The sequence below is a fragment of the Siphateles boraxobius genome, unplaced genomic scaffold (assembly GCF_051911475.1).
Source record: "Siphateles boraxobius isolate OS27281-9 unplaced genomic scaffold, OSU_SipBor_1 6, whole genome shotgun sequence".
Taxonomy (NCBI): domain Eukaryota; kingdom Metazoa; phylum Chordata; class Actinopteri; order Cypriniformes; family Leuciscidae; genus Siphateles; species Siphateles boraxobius.
In genome coordinates, this window is record NW_027509186.1 from 33,042,742 (window position 1) to 33,068,802 (window position 26,061).

The 26,061-nt window shown below is 37.7% G+C and overlaps 1 protein-coding gene across 1 annotated transcript in view; it reads right to left on the minus strand.

Moving 5' to 3' along the window:
- The window catches only part of gbe1b (glucan (1,4-alpha-), branching enzyme 1b), a 160,812-nt gene extending 134,954 nt beyond the window's left edge, over positions 1 to 25,858 (minus strand). Inside the window, exon 1 of the mRNA XM_077207020.1 lies at positions 25,542 to 25,858. Within this exon, the coding sequence (XP_077063135.1) occupies positions 25,542 to 25,639 (98 nt within the window). The 5' untranslated portion in view covers positions 25,640 to 25,858. The remainder of the gene's footprint in view (positions 1 to 25,541) is intronic.
- Positions 25,859 to 26,061: the final 203 nt, after the last annotated feature.

The window sequence follows — 26,061 nt, forward strand, 5'->3', positions numbered from 1 at the left end:
TTGAGAATACTAATTGTTGGAGTTTTGCTAGTGGAATATCTGCCCAAACTTGTCTGATACAAGACAGCCGCTCAACAGTCTGTGGTCATCGTTGCCTGATTCTCCTTTTCATGATGGGTCATTCATTTTCCGTAAGAGACATATCTGGACTGCAGTAAACAGGCAGGCACATCCCTTCTATGGCGCAGAGTGTCTAGAAACCACTCAGTTTTAGCATGTGCAGAATGAGGCCTGGCATTGTCTTGCTTCCCAGGAAAGATGTCATCTTGATGGCAGTTTATGTCTCTGTACAATCCAAATATATGCCTCCATGTCCAGGGCCTGAATTTCGTTTTGGAAAATAGGGGGGAAATCCCCCTTTAGGTTATTCTTATGGGGGGGATTTTTTAATTTGAGGGGGGAGTTTTTTTTTTAGACAATTTTAAAAAAAAATTCAGCTAAATGTTTGCTCACTCATTGTATTTGTGTTTTTACAATGGGGTCATTTTTTTTAGTTTACACAAAAAAAGAAAGCTTGATTTCAATCTTTGAATTAAATTGAAAAAAGTACCTCAAATAAATACATGAAATAAAGAGAAAAGTTTAGGTCTAATAACACTAGTATTCAGAAATAGCCTACTACAGAAACGGAAAAAAGTAATCAAATGTAAAATAACACGGAATAGTCTTTTAGTCCTGTGTAATTTGAATACATAGGCTATTAATCCTGATTCCTTACAATTAATGCTATCTTTTGTTGTTTTATATACAATAATGACAGACACATTTTAGGCTACTCTCACTTTAAGAGCTAGTGCACGGATCCACGTTCACATGTAAAGCGCAGTCCGCGCCACTTTCTCTTCTTTTAAAAAGGGCTCCCTGTTGCTTAGCAATCATGAGCCACGTTCTCCATGAAGACGAAGACGTTTCAGCAAAGGATGAGCACGCAAAAGACGTAACGTGAACGGCCCATACTGTTTTCATTATAGTGTCACATGCATTTTCTTTTTGTATTATTTTTTTAAGACATAACCGATTGTGTTTGAGAGGATACTCCCCAAGACTGCAATTTAGACAATGTTGTGTGCTTTTGACCATTAAAGCGCTATAATTCGCGAAAAAGTACTCAGTTTTGTTACTCACGAGCTGTTTGTTATGCGGGTTAAAATCGCTTGAATGTTTAAATAGGTAAGACTTAAAAAGACGCACAAATTATAAACATTAGTGACGATGCAATGGCCCGATTGTGCAAGTGACATTTCCATCATATGTCCCGACTCCTGAAACGCGAGAGTCTAGAATCACCGCCTGCAGTTGCAGCGCGATTGACTTGCCTTGTGCAACACATTTTGAGAGACAGAGAAGACGCGGCATTGGCAGAATCACTCACGCTGTTTGTGAAATTGCTTCTTGCATAAAGTTTTAAAATGACTGATTTGATCTTATAATCTGTTAGGTTAAATTCACTCATAGGCCTACATGCTAGATTGAATGAATGTTTGCAGGAATTTCCCGCATTATAAACACAAGACCTGCGGGAATGATTAAAATGATGCGCAATACCCACAATCCCACACCGAAATTCGAGCCCTGATGTCAATAGTACCTTCACAATAATGCAAGTTACCCATGTTTGCAATGATGCACCTCAATACCAGCACAGATGTTTGCTTTTGCACCTGTCGCTGGTGAAAGTCTGGTTGGTCCCTTTCGTCTTTGGGACTGAGAACTCGATGTCCATTTTCTCCCAAAAACAAGCTGAAACATGGACTCATCTGACCACAGCACACATTCCCACTGTCTTCTAGACCATCTGAGATGAGCTCAGGCCCAGAGAGCTCGCCGGCACCTCCAATGTAAAGCTTTTCCTTGCGTAACAGAGATTCAAGTGGCTTTTCTTAATGCAGCGTCAGACTGTGTTCAGTGAAAACGGTTTTCAAAATTACTCCTGAGCACATGTGGCTGTATTTAACGGATTAGCATGATGGTATCTTGTGCAATGCCATCTGAGGGCTCAAAGGTCACACACATTCAACAGAGGTCTACTGCCTTGCCCAACACAGACTGAGATTTCTCTGGATTCCCTGAATCTTGTGACAATATTATGTATGGAAGATGATGAAAGGCATAAATGCTTTGCAATCTTGCACTGAGAAATGTGATTTTTTAATTGTTGGACAATTCTCTCATGATATTTGGCACAAAGTGATGAGCCATGACCCATCTTTGCTTAAAAAGACTGAGAAGCACTTTTACACCCAAACATGATACCCTCAACTATTACCAATTCACCTGCTCATTGTGGACTGTTTCAAAAGAGTTGGATAATCTAATTTGGATAATATTTTCACTTTTATTTGGTCTCTGTCCCAACTTTTTTGGGGTGTGTTGCAGCCATCAAAATCAAAATTTGTTCGTATTTACAATATACAATTATGTTGGTCAGTGAAAACATTGGAAAACGTTTCTTTGTACTTTTGTCAGCTAATAAAAGGTTAAATAGAATGAACAAATCACAGATTCTTGATTTTATTGCATTTTACAAAATGTCCCAACTTTTTCTGATTTGGGGTTGTAATATATAAAACATAATTTGCTCAATTTCCATCATAAATAACTATTTTATACATGTATACACACACTACTGCTTTTTTATGTAATGGATACTGTGATATAAAATTAAATTGCTTAAAGATTTGTCTAACTCTTCAGCACAGCCCCTGAAAATAAAGCACAATATCAGCTAGCAGGGTATAAATCAATCACCCTATGTGCTAACAATAACTAATAAATTAACTTTTTGTAATCAAAAAAAGTAAACTTTTAGTTTTATCCCAGACCTCAAACTCTCCAGCCAACGAATTGCAATAACAGGCAACTTACAATTCCTAGGCACCCCTATCTGTTGCTCTTTAAAATGTCAAATAAATGCAGACCATCTCATCAGAAAGACACAGACATGCGCTTCCTCAGACAAATCAAGGACGTTTGGAGTCAGTCAACACCTTGTTCAATTCTGCACAGCTATTACATTGTGAAAGCTAGTGTGTGTGTGTGTGTGGTTGCGTGTGTGGGTGCGTGTGTGTGTGGGTGTGGTTGTGTGTGTGTGTATGGGTCTGTCAAGCTACAGTACCAACTGCCCTCTTCCACAACTACTTAATTAAAAACAAATTATTGAAAAGTATCATGAAAATAATCATTATTAAATCATGTCACAATGCAGCAAAAATACAGGCTTTTTTTTCATTTATTTGTGGTGAAATGTAAACTGTTTTTGTAAGATCTAACCCTTCATCTATATTTTGTATATATAGATTTGAGTTATATAGAAAAACTAAACTAAAACCATACACCCCTCCCCCAACCCCCTGGTCATTAAGATTCCATTCTATTCTATTATATTGTGTAAAAAGCGCATCATAGTATGTGAAAACATGAGCTGAAAACGGCTTCCCATTCAACATCAGCACAAAGGCAAAAAACTGCCTTACTAAACATCATTTAAGGTATTTCAGAGCCTAGAAGAAACAAGCTCATTCATTTTAACTCAAGTTTATTTCCGTACAACCAATATTTTTGTTCCACAGCTCTACATTAAAAGTGACTTAACATCTGCTTTTGAAACGTAGATGCTCTCAACACATTATAGAACACCTTATGGCAAATTCTCATTCTTCTAAACAATCAATAGCATTTAAGATCCCCTTTGCCAGCTGCTGGTTATTAGATTCCCTGGTTGGATGAAGTCGCTACATGATTTAAATGCAGAATCTAAACAGCTAAGCTCTCAGCGGTCTGTCTAATGCCCACGGCATTCAAACACAGGGCTATTTTCACCGATAAAACAACTGGAAGTCATTCGTTTTCAATGAGAGTTGATGTTTTACAGCATGAGCAACATTTATGCAAGAATCTTTCTGCAAATGAACACCAACTACCAATATAGCCTTAATAAAGCTGGATGCTGGGCTGCACGATATTGAAAAGAATAAACATATAAACTGATTTTTGATAAATATACATTTCTGATATACATTTAATATATATATATATATATATATATATATATTATATATATATAAACTATTTTTTGAAGAAAAAAATTCTGTAGTGAGTAGGTTGATTTTGAGAGTTTATTTGCGTAAAAAATAGAAGAAGAAAAAACGTTTTGCTCTGAGGGCTATTTTTAATGGCAAAATTCTTTATGGACTGAATGAATGCTTTACTGTAATAAAAATATTATTGGTTTACAGTTTACAACAATATTATTTAAGTCTTTCTTTCTACTTAAAATTTTTTATTCAGTTACCTTCCGTTTGTAACCATTTCTAAAATCTACAAGCAATTTCTGAGTGAAAGTTGTTTCAACATCAAGCCTGCACCAAATTTTGCAAAAAAGTTTTTGGATGATGCCCGAGGATGAAGAGGGCAAGCTGTTCCAGTCTGCATAGCCAAAATCTGTCAGCATCTTCACTCTAGTCTAAACTTTAAATCTATACATATTCATTGGCTCTTGCTTGAGGCTGGTTGTTTGGGGAGAGGTGCGAAAAATATATATATTATTACCAATGAACAGGCAGTTTTCACATGGAAGATGACAAATTGTTGGGTAACGATAAGTGCAACTGACTGATTTCTATAAACAGACTAAATACAATTTAAAATAACACAAAATTATCATAGTCCTTTAAAAACAACATTGACCTAAAGATTATCCATAATAAAAAGAATATTTCTCACAACAGTTAATTTGAAGTCTAACAGTAAATGTCTCTAAATGTATTGTGTAAGTTAAGTTTGTGGATTCACATAAAGCAAAGCTTTTGTAGTAGTGAGGCTGAAAAAGGACAAATTCAGAGACACACCAGACCAAGAGAGGGTTTCACTGTGCTGTCAGTCTAACTGTTACTAAGTACACTGAAGCGGAGCACGCTGTCGGCATGCTAAAAGCCACTCTGAAAACTCTCTCAAATGTATCCTCTGTAGATCACAGCACTAGAAATCACACAATGAACAAAAGTATGACAAAATGAATCGCAAACTAAATATACACTAAATGTTGTAGAAAAAAATGTCCTAAGTCAACTCTTCAGAAACACTGATGATGAATTTGTCATTTGACAAACTTGTAACAAAAAGTTACAATTCGTTAGCATAACTAATGCATTAGGCATCACTTCTTAATCTAGATTAATGTTAATTAAAAAATCTACTATTGTTCATTGTTAGTACATGATCAAAGGTTTGCAGTCAGTACCATTTTTGAATATATTAATACTTGTATTCAACAAGGAAACACTAAATTAATCAAAAGTAGCAGTAAATACATTTATAATCTTATTTTGGTCCCACTTTATATTAAGTTGCTTTAACTACTATGTACTTACATCAAAAAATACATACAATGTACCTATTGTCTTCATGTTGTATTGTAAAACACTTGTGCTGCTATTGAGGTGTGATACGGGTAAGGTTTGGGATAGGTTTGGTGGTATGGGTCGGTTTAAGGCTGGGTTAAGGTGTAAGGGAAGGGTCAACAGTGTAATTACAAATGTAATTACATAAATCAATTACAACTGTAATTACACGCAGGTATTTTTTAAATATAAGTACAATGTAAAAACATGTATACGTACACAATAAGTCCATTGTATCAAATTATTAATTTCGGTGTTAGTACATAGTATTTAAAGCCACAATATAAAGTGGGACCTTTATTTTTTTATTAAAGATTCATATTTCAAGTAAATGCTGTTTTTTTTTTACTTTCTATTCATCAAAGAATCCGGAAAAAAAATTATGACTACAATATCAGGGAAAAATATATTAAAATAGAAAATTCTTCACAATGTTACAGTATTTTTGATCAAATAAATGCAGCCTTGGTGGCCATAAGAGACTTCTTTCAAAAACATGCACGAAAAAAATGTGTGTCAATGTATAATTAACATTAACCAAGATACTTAAATGCTGTGATTGTTCATCATTAATTCATAACACCTCACGGATTCACTAAAGTTAACAAAGTAAGCCTTCATGTAAAGCTGTACCGTCAAATTTGGCTGTTCGTCAATGAATTCATTGTCATTTGAGATCATAGCGAGGCCGTTTAATCTCTGGCATTTGGTTTTAAAGTTAAGCCTTTTCAAAGTTTCTCTCATGGACCACTTTACCACGCACAGAAATATTATGATATGAATAAAAATGTGCTCATATTCGGTCAGTGTCAAACTCACATTTTAGGAGTGGAGACTGATTTTTTTTCTTTTCAAGCATTAAAAAGAAATTAACATAAATCAATGCACAGATGGACAGCACTGTAACAGTGTCACATTTAAAAAGGTTACTGGCCTACTAATCCATCCTTCATCCTTGTCTGCTAGCATTATGAATGAGAATGGATGATTTGATACTAAAATTCAGCATAATCCGGCCACTTAATTTGGTACACGTTTAACTGCTCGTTCATGCGAATAATCAGCCAATCACATGGCAGCAACTCAATGCATCTAGGCATGTAGGCATGGTCAAGACAATCTGCTGAAGTTCAAACTGAACATCAGAATGTGGAAGAAAGATTTAAGTGACTTTAAACATGGCATTTTAGCCAGACTGGTGACAGACTCTACTAGGATTTAAGTTTATCATCTAGGCTTACAGAGAATGGTCAGAAAAAGAGTAAATATCCAGGGAGTGGGAGTTCTGTGGCAAAAATGTCTTGATGCCAGAGGTCAGAGGAGAGGAGAATGACCAGACTAGTTTGGGCTGATAGAAAGGAAACAGTAACTCAAATAATCACTCGTTCCCACCGAGGTCTTCAGAAGACCATCTCTGAACACGTTAAACCTTGAAGCAGATGGGTTACAAAAGCAGAAGACCAAACTGGTCTCTCCTATCAGCTAAGAACAGGAAAATGAGGCTACAATTCGCACAGGCTCACCAAAATTGGACAATGGAAGATTGGAAAAACATCACCTGGTCTGATGAGTCTTGATTTCTGCTGCGACATTTGGATGGTAGGGTCAGAATTTGTCAAACGGCATAAATCCATCCTGCCTTGTATCAATGTTTCATGCTGCTGGTTGTGGTGTAATGGTGGGGGGGTATTTTCTTGCCACACTTTGGGCCATTACTAGCTGAGCATAATTTCAACTCCACAGCCAACCTGAGTATTGTTGCTGACCATGTCCATCCCTTTATGACCACAAACCCATCTGCGGATGGCTACTTACAGCAGAATAACACGGCATGTGACAAATCACAAAGAATATGACATGGAGTTCTCTATACTCAAATGGCCTCCACAGTCATCAGATCTCATTCCAGTAGAGCACCTTTGGGATCTGATGGAACGGGAGATTCGCATTATGGATGTGCAGCCGACAAATCTGCGACAAATGTGTGATGCTATCATGTCAATTAGGGATGGCCCGATACCATTTTTTTCAAACCGATACGAGTACGAGTATTTAGATTTGTGTACTTGCCAATACCGAGTACCGATACCGATATTTCTACCACAAAAGTAACTATAGGCTTCCAGAAAAGAAGACTATTTTAGAACACAGGTTAGAAGACTGTTTTTTACTTTTCTTCTCTTTTGCACTATTACTATTATTATATTGACTGTATGCATAAATTGCACATTGCACACTGGAACAACAGACTTTTTGCACTATTTGCACTTTTGCACTATTATATTGACTGTAGGCATACAGTATATTGTCTGTACACCGTGGGATGGAGGAAACGTAATTTCGATCTCTTGTATGTCTTGACATGTGAAGAAATTGACAATAAAGCTGACTTTGACTTTGACTTTGTTTTAACAAGTCTAAAAATAAATAATGATGAGTAAAATAATAAATGTATTAACACACAAACCACTGTTAATTTAACATAAAAGCAAGCAGGCTACTGCGTGCATGGTCTGGAATGACTGAATGCGCGCAAAGTGCGCTCCCTTAATAGCCTAATTCCTAAAAAGCTGACAGTTCATAGCGATCTCACACATCTCTGTTATTATCAATGAAGCTGACAGCTCAATGAATCTTTCATAATATCCACACACTGTTATAATTAGAGGATTTGCCAGCATACAGAATTCAGCACTGAACAAAAAAGTTTTGAGCGGTGAGGGGAGTCTATCTTAAATGCTTCTGATTGGCCATTGCGTTCAAGAAATCAACACATATGTCTGTGATTGGCTACATCGCTCAACGCTGCAAACATGTTATGAATAGAAACTCTGGCCTGTAAATCGTTTCTATTTTGTTTTAGTTGTTATTCTTGCTTTTCTGCAACAGATGAATAAAAATCTATTAGTTTTAATATGTTTTATTCATAGGTATTTCTAGTTTGCGGGAGTCCCGCGAATCATTTTATTCTCCCGCAACCCGCACACACAGAGTGAGTGCATTACCACCCGCCTCACACTCGGCCATCAGATCTAGCGCCGCACCGCACTCTATTGCGTTGGAAGTGCACGTCCCTATGCCTCAGTTCACCTCGACAAAGCACTCGCGGCGGCCAGTTTCGTTTCGCAAAATGTACGTGGTATCGGGGCGTGGTATCAGCAAATTTTTATGAGTACGAGTATGAGTATATGAGGACAGTATCGACCCGATCCCCGATGCCACTATCGGTATCGGGCCATCCCTAATGTCAATATGGATCAAAATCTCTGAGGAATATTTCCAGCACCTTGTTGAATCTATTCCTCGAAGAATTAAAGCAGTTCTCATGCTCTCGTGTTAAGAGCAAACCGCAGACAATAGTGTGAAAAGAATGTGCACATTGCAGTTTATTCAAAGGGTTACTTAAATTAATATTACAATAACTCTGCAGTTAGCTGTACATCATTTAATCTGCCCATATTATGCCCTTTCATTTTCTAATAATATAATATCACCTCTTTTCTCACAGTATCTGAATTGGTTTGATAAAGGACTGGATCTCTCTAAACCCAACCTTACAGAGAGCCTACTCTGTTCTGATTGGTCAGATGCCCCTGTCTGTATTGATTGGTCTACCGCTTACACAGCATGTGTCAAGAAACCAAGCGCACATTTCCATATCTGAATTTCAGTTCTGGATCTTCCTCAGCACATGATACGAACAGTAAAGACTGGACTCTGGTTCAACCGTATCAATTTCAGTCTTTGGAAGTGCAATTTGCTTTTGCTTTGGAGTACAAAACTTAGTGTCTTCTCGACATGTCGACAACCTGAACCAAACTCTTCCAGGCCTCAGCTAAAACTACAGCGTTTGAGGGTCAAAGTAGACGTTGTTCACAGGCAGCCAATGAAGACCAAAGGCTGGCATTAAGCAAATGTTACAAACCTACGTAGTTTCATGCTTCAAGTAAGACTGGAATTACTGACGACTCGTTTCAGATTCACAATTGGTTCTTTCTTTCGGGACTCGGGAGACAATAACATTTACCATGCACTTTGTAAAAGGTCTGCAATTTTTTAAAGATCAGTCACAAACAGTTATATTTAGGGATGCTAACCGATGACCGTTTGACCGATGGTTGACCGTATCAACGTTAACCGATCAAAGTTGTCGGTAGTCGGTTAAAAAAAGTGATCTCTAAATTAGGCTATTATAGACAGTGGACTATTCGCTACTACAGTTAGCCATCTCATTCCAATATATTTTTGTGTGAAGTGAACAAATCCCTCAACCTCAGTTTTTCATAACTCGCCTGTTTGTACTTTAATAAACCAATAAAAACATTTGGCGCGAGGTCACAGCGTTTGGGTTCGCGCGCTCACAAGGTTTGCGAAAAGTAAAGGCTACAGTCTAAAACACTCGAGGTAAGAGCCAGGGCAGACCACAGGATGAAGCGTGCAAAGAAAAGTAGTGTGTGGGACCATTTCATCAAAAAGAATTACACAGATGTAAGTTGCAACTTGTGTGATACAGTGCTTAAATACAGTAGGCCTTCATCATCTATGATGTATCACCTGAAAACGCGACTTGTTCTGTACATTATTAGACCTGCCTTGCCCGGTGCGTCTTTTACGCATTCTGAAGGTGCCTGTTTTATCCATTGGTTTTATCGTGTTGCAGTCTATTAGCCTAGGCAATATTCCGCATAAGATGGGCTTAGATTTGGAAATACATTACATCTACATTTCAGTGGTAACAGATAAGGTGGTGATGATCATCATCTTTCTTTATTATTGTTAGCACTACCTCAAACTAAAGCGGCGTCTCTTCGGAGCTGTCATTTTCTTAAATTGAGCCGTGGCAATGTTTCAAATGAGCTTCTAACGATAGACTAACGCCTTTATTTTCAATGCGATCACCTTGTAGCCAAACCATTTCGAAACTAAGGAGCCATTTGTCCTCCGATTACAAGCTCCTCTGCGCCGCGTACTTTGCGGGATTAATGTTTCGCGCTGTAGGGGATTTAAAAAAAGTGACGTGAGTGGAAGGGCGGCCCCGGGGCAGTGTGTGTGTGAGCGGCAGAGAGATGCGACAGAGTTGCGAAATTGCAGGCGCGGCTCGAAATGGCTGTTATTTCAAATAGCGTAGCATATTTCAAACTAATCGGTTAACCGGTTTCAAACGGCTAATGAGGCTCGGTGGTCGGTCAAGAAAATGTTTAGTTTTCGCCATCCCTAGTTATATTGCACACTAAATGAAAGGAAATATCCAAAAAAAAGAATAATAGGGTTAGTTTAAAGGTGCTGTACACGATGTTGGGTGACATCACTTCTTGTTGACATTCGAAATATTGTCAAACAAAACGGAGGCTAGCTAGACCCTCCCTCCTCCTCATCCGCGCACTAATCTCCCAAACCCCACCCCCAAATCCTTCTTGTCAGTTATTGGCTGGAACAGTTTGTTATGTTTCGTGGTGCGGGTTAGCCCAGTTTGTTTTTGTTGCCGTTTGTGGAGCCTGGGGTGTCTGCAGAGACCACATTTTTTTACAGTGTTCAGGGGACATGCAGCTGGCGGATAGTGAGGAGATGTTTCCTGTATGTGACAAAAATGTTTTGGCCTAAAAAACGTGTGACATCGCTTAGAGCACCTTTAAATCATACTCCACTTCACGTTTGGACAGCAACATTTCTTCTCCTCTTCTCTCATGACACGCCTACTGGCGCAAGGGCGGGAGAACCTGTCACTCACATGAGATCGACCAATAGCTAAATCACAGCCATCCAATATATTCCCCATGAACAAAATCAAGTTTGCCCTTAATTTTTCCTTGTTCGAGAAGCCGTTTTACTCGAATATAATATGTCACAATAGGTAAGAAAAGAATTGCAACTTCTGTTTCATGCTGACAATTAGAGGGATTGGATTCTGCAAGGCAATCACATCGTATGACACCGACCTGAGCTAGGTAAATGAGAACACCAACTTGAATGGCCCCTGAAAAGTTATGTTTTTCCCTCTTAAAAGTGTTTTACACTGAAGTTGTATTGAATAGGGAAACAGATTCAGTGTATTTGGGACACCCAAAAGGCAAACACGAAAGCAAGAATCTGATAGCCATAAACAAGAAAATTAATCCGTCCCCCTCCCAGTCCATGCCGACTGTCAAACTTCAGCTGCTCTGTGATTATGAGAGTCACTGCCATTACAAGAAATCAGTGTTTGAGGAGCGGAGGGAAGGTTGGCCTACTGCCGCACCATAAGGTAGTGATATTCTCCGCATGTCCGCAGACTCGTGTCCCAGATGATTAGAGTCTAGAGGAGAGATCAGAAACTGCATCTCAATCAGACAGTCAAGGTGACTTCATAGGAAGCTGATTTCCAACACGGTCATTACCAGTACCTGAACGTCAGTGAAATCAGAACTTCAGCACACATGCTTATTAGTTATAATGAGTGCAAATTACTAGACTATAGATGTCCTTTCTAAAGCTGGGTGTCTGTGGTGTGGTTTTTATCTGTCCTCTAAGTTGTACGATATCAGCCTTGTGAGATCCTGCGTTAAAGCCGAGGCAGATTGATGGCATTGACTGGACGGTCAATCGTGCCATGTTCTAATATTGCCAACATTGAATCCTTCCACACAAACCCAGCAAGCACTTACAGAAAAATGCTGGCAATGTTTTGCCTGGCACAGAAAATGAAACAAAAGTTTGGAGACAGTTGGCTGGCCAAAAGAGGGAATCGGTAGAAATGGCCCGTCGTAGGAGCAGACACATTTTAGGACCGCAACCTAAAATTTCTGACACTGTCAGAAGTTCGTCAGAGGCTACAACTCATCTCAAAGGCAATTATTTGGCAGTCAATGAGCATGCCATGCTAAGTGACCAAAGTGTGCCCTACAACATAAAATCTGTTACGATTCCTAAAAGTTTGTCTCAGATGACAAAATCATGTCCAAAATCTAAGTGTGCGCCAGTAGAAAAACAAATTAATAAGTATACAGCAGAGTGTAATTTACAGAGGACTGTTCAGCTTTAAAAGACAACTAGTGACGCGAACAGCCTACAAAAAAGTTAGTTGTATAGATAATTTTCCATCCAAATTTTCATCCAAATCGTATTAACTTGATAGAACATCATTGGAGTTGAATGATAAAGTTTATTTATAATACAGACAGCCGTTACTTTTAAATAGCAACACTCACAGAATGAGAGCTTCTTAGTATGTTTACTTGTAATCAAATTAAGAACATGATATGCTGATTAATTAATCAAATAGATGAACGTATCCTGATGTCACACAACAAACACCAGTGCTTGTGGTTTCTTTAAAGCAGCTTTTGTTTAGAAAGTCAAATGTATTAACACTAGCCCCATGTTGCAGCAATCAGCTCTAGATTAAGTGCCTTGTTCAAGGGCTTAACCCAATAGTAGGCCAGTATCCCAGAGATCCAAGTATCCAAGATTTGGATTCGAACCAAGATCATTCTGGTTAACCACCTTGAAGCCCTGACACATTGTGCCAATATCATGCAGACTACAGAATGTGACCCATTGACCTTCCCACTGTCCCCACAGTTTGTTCACTTAGTTTCAACTGTTTTTCTCACAGATGTACAGTCAGCTGAGTAACTGTCAGAGAGAGACTGCTGGGAAATATCAGTCCCAGATGGAGACCAAATCAGACTGCATTTCATGCTCTTTCTGAATCAGCTGAGAGAATGCAACGAGATACAGTCTAGAGAACAGAATGCTGGGTTTTCCCAGCAGTCTTTGTGAAACTGTGTCAAAAGAAAGTTTGAGGTTATATGAAAGTATTTATACTTCTGAGAAATTAAAAAACAGATGACAAAATATACAAGAACAACATAGGAATAGTTGTAATAGTGTAACCATATCAGATATCACATTACAATATAAACAGTACCAGTAAGTAAATAAGGAAGGAAGGAACACATTACGATGTATACTTTTTAACTAAAAATTATATTTTAATTTGATACTTTAAATTGATATTTGATATATATTCTTCTACCTTTTTTTTTTTTTGCCTTTTGGTAAAAATAGTCTTCATAAAAAATTTAATTTAAGATATATTCTTGAATCTTGACAGCTTTCATGAGACTTCCAGGTGCACTGGTGGTCTAACATTACCATTCTCTACACTCACAGTGGCAAACCTGACTGATATTATTATTTTTGGAATAATGGTGTGCCAAGGTTGCTGTTTACACACATTCGGGACCTTGGTATTACTGCGGGCCTGTCCCAAATGCCACCTAAGCCCTTGCGACTGTCCTTTGAGTTCACACTTCGGTGATGCCGCATAGACGGACGGGTAATAATTCACTGTGAAGTGCACTGAGGTAGAAGAGCAGCCACAAGGGAACGCTCATGAGCACCCTTCTGAAACCCAAAAATAGAAAATGGGTCATCTCATGGAATTTACAGACACGCACTAGTCAATGCATGTCCTCAAGTACACTCACTTAATAGGGCCCTCTGATTTTCAGAATTTACATTGTAATGTGGAATGTCACAGAATATGGCAACATTAGGATGAATAAATCAAAACTAGGGCTGCACTATTAGGCAAATTGTGATATGCACAACTCTGTGAATATTAAACGGCATAAAGACTGCTTTTTAAATAAGTCTTAAATAAGTCTGCAGGTCTCAGGTGGGTCTACTATACCTACTCAACAAGGTAAGATGCTCATCGACACTCTATCGATATTTATTTATTTACATCAAGATTCATGTCAGTTGCTTTGTCTTCGGTTTAAACTCGACCGCTAGATGGCAGCGCTATCTTAGAACGTAAACTGTGACGCGAAGGAGTGCAAGAGTGCATCGCTAGCATTAGCATTAGCAAACCCAACTCACAAGACTAGAATTATATAGAATATAGAATTATACCAGCTCCCGCCACGGTGTTCAGAGCTGAAGTGTAGACCCATCTTGCTTCCACTAGAAAGAAACCACTAAGGAGATTGGCAAGAGTCATGTTGTTTGAAAAATAAGCCACGCTAAAATACAATACTCGGAAAACACATTGAATCTAAGAGTTCACTTAATAACATCCCGATGCCATCCACGCTGCTGAGCGTTTAGATTTAGAATATGTAAATGTATGCTGCACGCTTTCCTCAACAACAATTGACCTGTGGCTAAGCCACGCCCACTCCACTCACTCGGACAAACAGTCAACATTCGGTGACAGGCGCTATGGCAGCTGTCACAGCAGGAGACATTTCACAGGAGGCAATTGATGATTTTTGGAGACAGAAAGATTATATAGATATATATATTTTGGTAAAAAGTTGTCTAAAATATTGTGCTTTAATATCTAATTAATGGTTCATGATCAAATTAAATCTGTACAGGTCTAAGTTGCATAAGTTTCCAGCACAAGCCTTTTTACCATCTCTACCAAGAGTACCTCTCCGTTAGTTTGGTGCTACAGTATTTACATGAATCATTCAGCACAACATTGCTAACATTTGTAATCTCGGTTATTTACAGATACGTTGATGAAGCTAACGTTAAGTGACATGATGTACAACGCAGCTAGAAGCTAACGTTAACGTTTTCTAATGTTAGGCTAACGTTACGTTAGAGATGTAAAAGATAACGTTCAAATAAGTTGTTGACTTATCTTAGAACAGATGTAGACATCCTTGTTTAATTTCTCCATGTTTAGTTGGTGTTGTGGTCTACCATAACTTAATCCAGACAATTATCTCGGTTGAGATGTGGCTTGGGAAAGGGTAAGAAATACACACCGTCTCCCAGCCTCTCGGGATACAGAGTTGCATGTACTCCATATGTACACCGCTTGACCATTTTAAACTTAAAAGGAAAAGAAAAAACATATAAAAACGAATGAAACCTGATTAACCGCAATGCATTTCAATGGACGAGGAAGCAGAGAATGTCCGAGTGTATGGGATAGCTATGCGCACTGTGATTGGCTCATCGCGTTTGGGGACGTGGCTTAGCCATAGGTCAATTAAAAGAACTGCGGTGAGAAAACAATTAAGAAAGCATCTGATCATAGAGATATTGATATGTTTGCACAAGGCCTGAAATTCAGCATTCCAGTCACGTCACGTCCATAGATTGCTTTAAAGCAAGCAACTTTACACAGTATTAAAAATAAAGTATGAACGTTCTGTAATATAATACTGTGTACCTTTAAAGCAGGATCCAAGAATTTATAATAACAAAGATCCTGCAAGCACTAATTTTTGTGCAATTTAAGCAAGATCCCACTGTTTTGATTAAATATTTTTTTGCTTAGGTTTTATGCATGTGGTGGTGGGTTCTTTATGACAGTTTTTTATTTTTATTAGATCTTCCTAAAAAAAAGAAACGAGAAATATCGCAATCTGTCGCCTTTCTTACAGAATTGCAATGCATCGTATCATAACCCCTGTGTTGTAATACATATCGTACCGCCAGGTTCTACTTGCTCATCCATTCATGGTATTCATTTAGCAGTTGCTAGCTACTCCTGTCTATCTTATGATAATAACATTCGCTTTATTACACTTGTCTTGAGTTGATGATACAGTTAGAGGCTCTACAAGTAAACAATATCTCACAAATCCTACAGATTGGTCAGAAGACAAACTCCTTCCAATTAATATAATTGTTATTTATTGCAACACATTCTCAAGGTGTGTCCTTGGCTTTTTGGCCCATAATTTGGGAAGGAATCATCTCATACGTTCACTCACATTAACATCCCACTCTGTTGAAAATCAAGCTTTTAAATGTTGTTTTTATGCATATGTGGTATTTTTTATATGCTTTAAGACAAACCATGTACAAATTCATATGTCAACACCATTGCTGAAAATGTTCTCCTTAAAACTGCATTGAATCAAAGACAGTCTCAAAAACGCACTTTGAAATCGCAGGTGTGTCTGACATCACAAACTACCTTATAACCAAAGGTAAGGTAATAAGCTCATAGTGTGATTGTCAGCAAGTGGATCTCTGAGCTGGTGTGAGTGAGTGGAGGCGGGGCTAATTTACATATTCATAGACACGGGTTAACTAAATGAGCCAAGGGTATAGAGTTATATTCAAGCTAATTTAAGGCATGAAGAATAAGGATAAGAATAAGGATTTTCAAGGATAAAACCTTTAATTATGTAATTTTGGTGATCAAAGAGGAGTTTAATTGACTACAGGGGGACTACAGAAAACTATTCAAAAAACTATTCTCTCAAAAATGTAAGATTAAATAAAAAACAAATTAAAAAAACAGCCGTGCAAAAAAAAAAGAGAAAAGTCAAAGACAAATTAGCTGTACACAGAAAGAAATATTTCAAAATCAAAAATCTCTCACTTCAAGACATAAAAGAAGGCTTTTGTTCTACGTTGTGCACCAACGGTTCATAATCTAAAAAAATATTTAAGAAGTTCCACACCACAGCTTTTCTGAAGCTCCCAAAGCAAGTGATCAGGGCAACACATATCAATCCCAGTTTGAAGTTTACCAAGTCTCTTTAGTCATCTGAATTCCTGACACTTCATTCCCTCCGGTGATGCACAGCGTGATTCAGAGCTGCCCGCAAGACCTTGTTGATTTTGACGCTTGCATAGAAACACTCCTGTTGCTCAGGGGCCTCTTGACGCTGGGTTTGATCAAGAGCCGAGCAGCTATTGCGCTGGCACCTGCCTATATACAATTATATATGGGAAGGAGAGGGGATTTCAGGGGCCAGACAGGTGTGCGAGGCTTGCCCGGGGCTCCCCGGAGTCCGCAAAAGCTTCGCTGCTGCTGGAATGGGCTGAGACCCACAGATGTGTGTTCAGCATGATCCAGTCACCTCATAAGCATGCACCGAAAACACACTTATTCTACAAAAAACACCACACAAAGAATTCGAGGTTCTGAGGGCAAGAACCATGTGAAATCTGTATACAGACATCAAAGTGACTGAGAAAGAAATGTATACTAAGAAAGGAATCATGGTAAACACTTGCTCAGCTCTGTTCACACTGATCATGAATGACTGAAAAAAGCACAGAATGTCAACAATTTCTTAGCATTTTTTAACTCATCATCATATTCGAGTATATAATATTATTTAAATCTATAATATATTATTCAAAATACATGTACTATTCAGAATTAAAACTAAAACCATATAATAAAAATTAGGGCTGGGCATTGAAACTAATTTCCCCTTTGCGGTCGATATGCGCCCTCGATGCACACTTTTGTCGAGCCCACACTGAAGCGAGCTATACATTTTTAAATGACAACGTTTCTACCCGTTTTTATTTATTGATCACAATATTATAGTTTCAATAACGTATACACGCTACAAGCACTGTGACTTGAAAAAGCCCCACCCACTCATTAACATAGAATTTGCATACAGGTTGACGGAAAATGATAACGAAACCTGTGAAACAAAAGAGGAAATAAAATTAAAACTTTACATTTTAATTTGAATTGTCACTATTTTTGCGTGAGGATTAATAAAAAGCTTTGTAAAAACTGTATTTGCAGGTTCTTTTTCACGTTTGCCTTTTCTTTTTAATATTGGCAGTCTTGCCTAGAGATTGTAGTGAAAATGAAACGTCAAATCACCAATTACATTTTATTTTTCAAGTTGACAGGGGTGATGCATTTTCACATTGAAAATTAAAAAGAAAATGAAATTTTTGATCACTTTTAATTTTGTCACATATTTTGCGTGCAAGTTTCTATAATGAAATGGTTACTCTGGTTTTATTTTTTATTTTTATCATTTAATTGATTTATTTAAAATTGACAGAAAATGCCTTCCATGCGCTACAAAGCCAATTCTTGGTTTTTAAAAATCGATTTAGGTTCTTCAAAATGAGAATCGATTAAAATTGAGAAATCAATATTTTTAACCCAGCCCTATGGGGGAAAAAAATGTGTTAATTAAAATAAAGCTGAAATGAAATAGAATATGAATACTTTAATGTCTTGAACTCATTTTATTTCAATTAGCCTAGTTGTCAAGTTATAAAATTAGAGTCAACATAAAATCATGTTTTTATTTCTTTTTTCAAAATGTAAATATAAATGATTTTTCCGTGCACATGGATTTCTTTTCAAATTAATATGCCCTCGTAATCTTTAATCAAAAACGCAAACCTCCCCTCTCCCTCGAAACGACGTCTGTTCTCTCCATGATGCGTCTGAGAGGAGGGTGAGATTAATATCCTTCACAACTGACTGCAAACTAGAATTCAGATCTGCCTCCATTTAGTTAGCAAAGCCCAACTTCCCACATTCACTCAATTGAAGATGAAATCAAATCCCGCCCAACAATTTTTCTCATTCCAGAAGCCGTTTTGGACGTCACAATAAGACTATCACATTCACAACTTCTGTTTCATGACAACTTTAAAAGTAAAACTAAAACTGAAATAAAATAAAAACTTAAACTGAAATATTTTTAAAAAAAACAATACTAAAACTAAAATCAAAACAAAAACTAAACTAAAAACTAGGCTAAATGAAATAAATAATTGTGAAATAACAGTTTTGATTACACTTTTTTCTTTTTATAAATGCAGTGTATTTGTATAAAGATATATAAACAAGCTCCGCTTTCTATTTTTCTCATTCAATTTTCGGTTTCACTCTGAAATATATCACAATGGTAAAAAATGTCAAATCGGTGTAAATACAGCATCACAACAACAGAAACCTATCAAATGTGTACATTTTGTATTCTTTCTGGACAAAATCTCATTTATATATTGTTTAGTTGTTATGCACCTTGAATGCTTACAAGTTTGCATCGTCTCATTATGCCAGCAGGGGAAATTTGCTAAACTAAATATTTATGAGAGATCAGGTGAAAAACAGCTTCTGCAGGCTGTTTACTCATGCTGATTACTGATATTCAGGGCAACGTGTAAATGATTAGCCTTTGTTAGCCTTCTGTTCACCCTATTAGAGTGTTTGTTTATCAGAGCACGACCCTTTGCAGTCTGTCTGAGCTCAATAAGAGGGTTTCACCACCAAAAACCAATAAAACAAAGTTCATCTTACTTCCAAATAACTTCACTTCCACCTAAAGTTTATTCAGTTACTACATGAAAATGTATTGCTTAAGTTAGGAGATCTAGTGGACCTTCATCACTGCTGTACCACAACACACTCAGCGCACAATATATGGAGCTGTTGTGCATATGACAGTGATGCAAGGTCGAATCTGGCTTGCAACATTTTAAAACACTACTTAATTTAAATTAAAAAACAGCTGTAGATGTTTCTCCTAAATAAAACAAAAAAATCTTTTTATGTACATTCAAATGAATTAAGACCAATTAGTTTTGAAATAATTTAGTGAGCAATTATTGGAAACATTAATATCAATTAGCAAATGTGAGTACTGTTTGATACGCTCTTAATATCGGATTACTGGAGTCTGGATTTATGGTGAAATATCTAAGAAGTATAGAATTCACATAAAGGATAAAATATGCTTTGTGTAAATCATAATTATGACAAAAAATCTAAATTGACAAAGTAAATTTAAAGTCAAATTTATTTTCATAATTATTAACTTAGTCAATTTCAACTTTTAAGTTGACCTTTTAAGTAAACAAGTACTCAAGTAAGACTTTTTATCTCATAATTTTTATTTAAAATTAAAAAAAAACTTTAAACTTTTTATATAAATTTTGAATTTGTAAATTTCAACTTTGTCAAAATTGACTTAAATTTCAATGCATCTCATAATTTTGACATTTTCTCATAATTTCGACATCCCAATTTCGACTTTGTCTCATAGTTTAAACTTTTTATCTCAAAATTTCGACCTTTTGCATTAATTATCACTTTTTATGTCACAATTATGATTTACCAAAGCATTTTTTTTCTTATGTGACGGAAATGGGTTTCAATAGAGAAGTAAAAGGCTTATGCAAAATACTCAAATAGCTCTCTATAATTATCACTGCAATCTAGGAGAAACAATTGAGATATTTAAGAGTTCTCATTTGCAATTGCCCATTCCTATGGGCTCTCCCATCCAGAGCAAATGGAAGTAGCACAGAAATATGAAATGTTATTAACCTTCATTTCAAAAGAGTTTTACGGAACACGCTAAGAAGAGTATAGTCTCCTTAATAATCTTAGGTTCTTACGTCCCATGTGGTTTTTCTGAGTCAGTCCGTGACACACATTTCACACAACATTATTCCACTTTCGAAACCAGTTCCGCAGAGAGGGGTAAAATTAGAAACCATGTACTATGTTTTCAGATACCTCGATGGCTACCCCTCAAGACTTTGGTGTTAATTAAAACGATAATGAAGAACTCCATTTCACTTGTCAGTGGTCTCTGTGGCACTAATGAATGGAGAATGTTGAGTCATAAATATGCAGACTGTGCCATGCACACTTAATGTGTGCAACAATGCAATTAGGTATTGTTATCATTATAATAAAAATGTAAAGACGGTGCCATAGGACCCTGTATATACCATGCATTAAAGAGACGAGTGGTGAGCATACGGTTGCTGACAGTGCCACTCTCTGGATTGCTATTAAGTGTCATCTAATTGGTGCAGAGCACTCAAAGACTCCCGGCATAAGCAATCAGAATATGGAGTACCAATTGTGCATCCCTGTTCATATACTCAAATGTAACACTGTTAAACTGTAACTATAATTATGAGTGACATTTTAATTAGAAATTCAAGGTGGTCACCTCAAGTCATCCATCACTTTCCTGTAGGTCTTTGCGTATTAATATGCGCAGCTAATAATATTTCTCTTTCCATTCATTTTAAGCATCTTGTATGGCTATGAATGGAATAGCAGTGTAAAGCATATTAATTGGTACTGAATAATGCAGATGCAAAACAAATGGTACGTGAAACCGTACAATTTATGCAGTTCTAAAGAATGTAGTATGTCGTTGTTGTGTTGTCACATGATCTCATTACAGTGACAATGTTGGGAGAATCCAACGGGAACATTGACCCTTGCCATGTAACAGAGGCCAATAATAAATGCCATCAGATGCCATTTAAATTCTTTCCACCAACTGCATGCACAGGATTGTGGGATGGGATATCATATCATATGTGGGATACATCTACAGTATGCTGCCTGAGAGCATCTTAAAAGACAGGATGTGACATAAAAATTTGATTTTAAAACGGTAGCAACATTACATTCATGCCATATACAGAAAATCTGCATTCCTAACAGCAGTGGTGGACAGTAACTATAATAATTCATTAAATATAGCGCTTTTCTCTGAACTTTGCATATGGAAGGGGGGGGGGGGGATTCTCAACCACCACCAATGTGCAGCATCCACCTGGATGATGCGACGGTAGCCATATTGCGCCAGAACTCCCACCACACACCAGCTTACTGGTGATGAAGCCAGTATGGGGATTATTTAGGAGGCCAGGATGATGGACAGAGGCCAGTGGGCACATTTGGTCAGGATACTGGGGGTGGCACTTACTCTTTTTCGAGGGACATTCTGGAATTTTTTAATGACCACAGAGAGTCAGGACCTCGGTTTAACGTCTCATTCGAAGGAATGTGCTTGTTGACAATATAGTGAATAATATAGAACTAGGTGGGTTTTAAATTTAAAAAATAATAATAACATTAAAATAACGCAAATTAAAGCCCGTGCATCTCCCCTGCTGCCATAGCGGTTTCAAATTATATAAAACTAGTATGTTTGCAACTTTGCATAGAGTTGTCCCTATGTGACTTCTTGTGACATGGATGCAGGCTCCACACACTTTAACTACCCAGGAATCCTTGCGAAAGGCCAATCAGACAACGGATGGGAGGAGATTTCGCTCACGGACAATTGTCAACATGGCTGAGAAGAAAATATTTAAGTGTAAAGTTACGTTTTTATGACTTAGGTCATACAAGTTTATACAAACATCATGGTCATCGACCAGTGGTTGATGTCTCAAACATAGTACTGAATAATATGATCGTATTATGATTCATTAAATAAATAGAACCGAATGTCAGGGCTTTACTGAGTCATACGTAACAACAACAACAATAGGCAGCATATTTCCCCGGACCTGCAGCTCCTGTCCATAATTTTGTACAGCACTTTGGTCAACCAAGGTTGTTTTAAATGTGCTTCACAAATAAAGTAAACTTGAAGTTTAGCAGCCAAATGTAAATATTTGAACGACTTTCTAACATTTACATATGGATAATGTAACGGAAAAAAAAACATATCTCAAACGCATAAAACAGCACAAAATATACACTGTCTGATGGTGGATCGATTTGATCCATGATCGACCTCTAGGGCTGCTTCAGAAACGCGTGCACATGCAACTATCAAGACTAGATAAACCTGGATCAAATTAGTGGGATTGCGTGAACAGTTACCTTTTATGAAACCGCTTTAGCCCCAACTTATTTGTTAGGTTCATTCAAGTCAGGTGTAGGAGTTTAATCCATTAAACCATTTTTGTTATGCTGGTTGAAAGTCTCTTCACATCCTGATAGCAATCGCTAAGTTAAGTGGTCTGATGTATTCATATGTATAGGCCTATATATCGTCTGTGGAAGTTGTATGACCCTAAAATCTTCATCCAATCATTGCCCTCATTCCGAGGGCAACAACGCAATGTCCTACCTTCCTGTCAACGCATTTCATACCTCCGCTCACCCTGCTCACGCAGACATCACACATCATCAGCGAGTTTCATGCTATGCAGAGTTAGACAGACATCAGTAACAGAGCACCACAACCAAAACAGCAGCCACCTTTTACAGTTCCTCCTGACCCAAAACAACAAGCTTATGCTGCGTTCACGCCATGGCAACTGTAATTTGAAAGAGATGATCTGTGAATATTAAGAGCGGTTTGTGACTCGAATATATGCGTTTTTAAGGGAGCCCCCCAATGGCACTACTTTGGGCCTCGGGCGCACAATTAAATTGACAAATGCAAAAATGTGTCAAAATGTCCATCTTGGGGACTTTTTAACTTAAACGTTATGTCTTCAGTGAACATGAACAGCTGGGAAAGATATCAAATGCTTGTCTGTGTATTAGGTCTGTGCATTAGGTCTTAAAGTGACAGCAGCCTAATAAACCTGCTGCTCTCTCTGTCATTTAATGTTAATCAAACAAAAGAAAATGAAAGAATTAGGGGTGTGACGAGATCTCGTACCACGAGATCTCGCGAGACTAAAATGTGGCGAGATTTCCCGTAGAGTGAAAAGCTGTCTCGCGATGTCTCCATGACGGAGCGCGAGGGTGAAATAAGCATAAAATATTCCATCGCTACACTCACATTCGCCTCAACTGTCGTTTTGCTGTTTTTATAAAAACATAAAAACCATTATAAACTAATGTAAAAGTCTTCTCTGCTCATCCAGCACGAGAAGCCGTCAGTGCAGTAAGAACCACAGTTCACTGACCCACATCAAGATGTTAGGTCTGGGAACTCACCATGGCATGCCTCAATCCGAGGGGCGGGATAAATGGTTGTCTTTCAAATTCCCTCTGCACGCAATAGGATAGCGCTACAATCAAACAGAGCAATGAACGGCTGTGGCTGATTGAGTCCCATGCATTTTACCACCAGCAGAGCTAATTGATATATTAAACTTTTGCCGTATCCGGTCGTCAAAACTCCAAACACATCTTCCTTTTTTAAGAATGACTTAAGTGCCGTTCTTTGTTCTTTCCTCAAAGAAAAGCTTAACTCCAAGTCCTCCAAAGTCATGGCCAAAGCCGATTCAAAAGCCCGCTGTTCGCCAGCAGCAGCGGTCATCTTTGTTTTCAAGTAGCAGGGAAATCACGCGAAACCGCCACAACTCTGCCGTCATTATGTTAAGCCCGCCAACTCTATACATGATGTGATTGGCCTGACTAGAGTTTGGTTTCAGCTGGAAAGCCAACGTTGCTACACTACACTGGCTGCAAAATACATTTTGCTGCCGCTAGGGTGCATCTAGATTTCTAGGCTACGCGATCACGAATTTAAAAGTGAAAGTAAAATATTGCATATTGTTTTCTTTCAAGGCATTTGATAATTCATACTCATTAAGTAGACCTAAAATGACATGCATTAGTAGATTATTAGTTAAAACGTTTCAAAATGCACCTGCAGAAAATTATTCCAGTCATGAATTTTGTCATTGAGGATTTCAGAAAAAAATCTTGTCTCGTCTCGTTCTCGTGAACCCAATCTCGTGTCTCGTCTCGTGAGATAAGTGTCTCGTCACACCCCTAGAAAGAATCATTCAATGCTCTGCACTGAATAACATTAGTAACTGGAATAAGAATCAATGTATTTAATTCATACAGTAAAGACTAATGCAGTTTTGTTTATTTATTTATTTTGTACATTTGATTAGTTTGTTCAATGTCTGTGGGCTTTTATTAGTAGCAGGCTAAATTGTTCATTTCATCTTTTTTTGTTGTTGTATGTGTCCTATTGTTTTTCATTTTTATTGTATTACTGGAATTTTCAACTCTCTGTTGGTTGGTTGACAGTGAAACTGCTCTGACAGAACAGATTAAGGGGCTGAGGGTCATTTCTGGGTTTTTATAAGGGGGTGTCCAGTTTACCCCAAGTGTCTTTATAATCTAACTTCCTTATTGACTAGTGCTGGCTACTTGAAAATTCATAATCATTCATAATGATGTCAGACTAAGTTGTAACCGATTTAATACCTATTATTAGTATTATTACTATTATTGCCATTGTTGTAGGCTACTAGTGGGTGTGTGGCGTAAGAGCGTGAGAACGGTGTCAATTGGCAGCCCTGACTATGACGCACTTTTAAATCACTAATAAATTACTGTCCTATACTGCCTTAAAGCATATTTGTGCTGGTCCTGGAGTTGAAACGTGTTCATTGCAAAGAAGTGGATTGTCATACCTTCCATATAGCAACCATCAGATGTCCATTTACATATTCATTAGGGCACTCAAAGCACTGACACATCCAGACAGCGAGCATACAGCAGCTGTCTCTTAATGGACACTACATTGATTTAATATAACAACTCATAAGCAGCGGGTGATAAGGGCTATGACAGACAGACATGCGAGTCATTGTGTATTTGGGACGGGAAAAGGACCATTACCCAGCGACAAGATGCAAATAACTCTTAAAAGAGCGTTTTTTTACCTCCTCTGGAAGTCCTTTTCAAAGGGTTTGAGGTAAGGGTCCATTTGCAGAAGAGACTTCAAGTGAAGAATTGTAACATTATCCTCTGAATCTGCCATGTTCGCGCCAGACCAGAGCAATCGAGCAATGAGTTCCTCGTTTATTTAAAGCCAAAGCGCGAGATTGTTGCTTTCACTATGAAGCAATAAGCAGCGGTTTGTATTGCACTGTCATTTGAGACACAGGTCATGTTTTTTTTTTGCCCTGCCCATATCAAAACGAGAGGATGTGGCTTCCTGCGCTCACTTTTCATGTTTGTTCTTAAATTATAGAGTGGTGCTTTAAGGGAACCGCGGAAGCGTTCAGGCAGTGGAGGATTTTGGGGAGGCGGGGAGCCTAATCATTGAACTCTTTGTCCTTGACAAAGTTCAACCCTCTTGTACTCTTGCCTTGCTTTATGACATGGACGGACCTTCTTCTGTCAACATCACTGTTATAGTAAATGTAAATGCATTATAGATATTAGAATGAAAAAAAAATT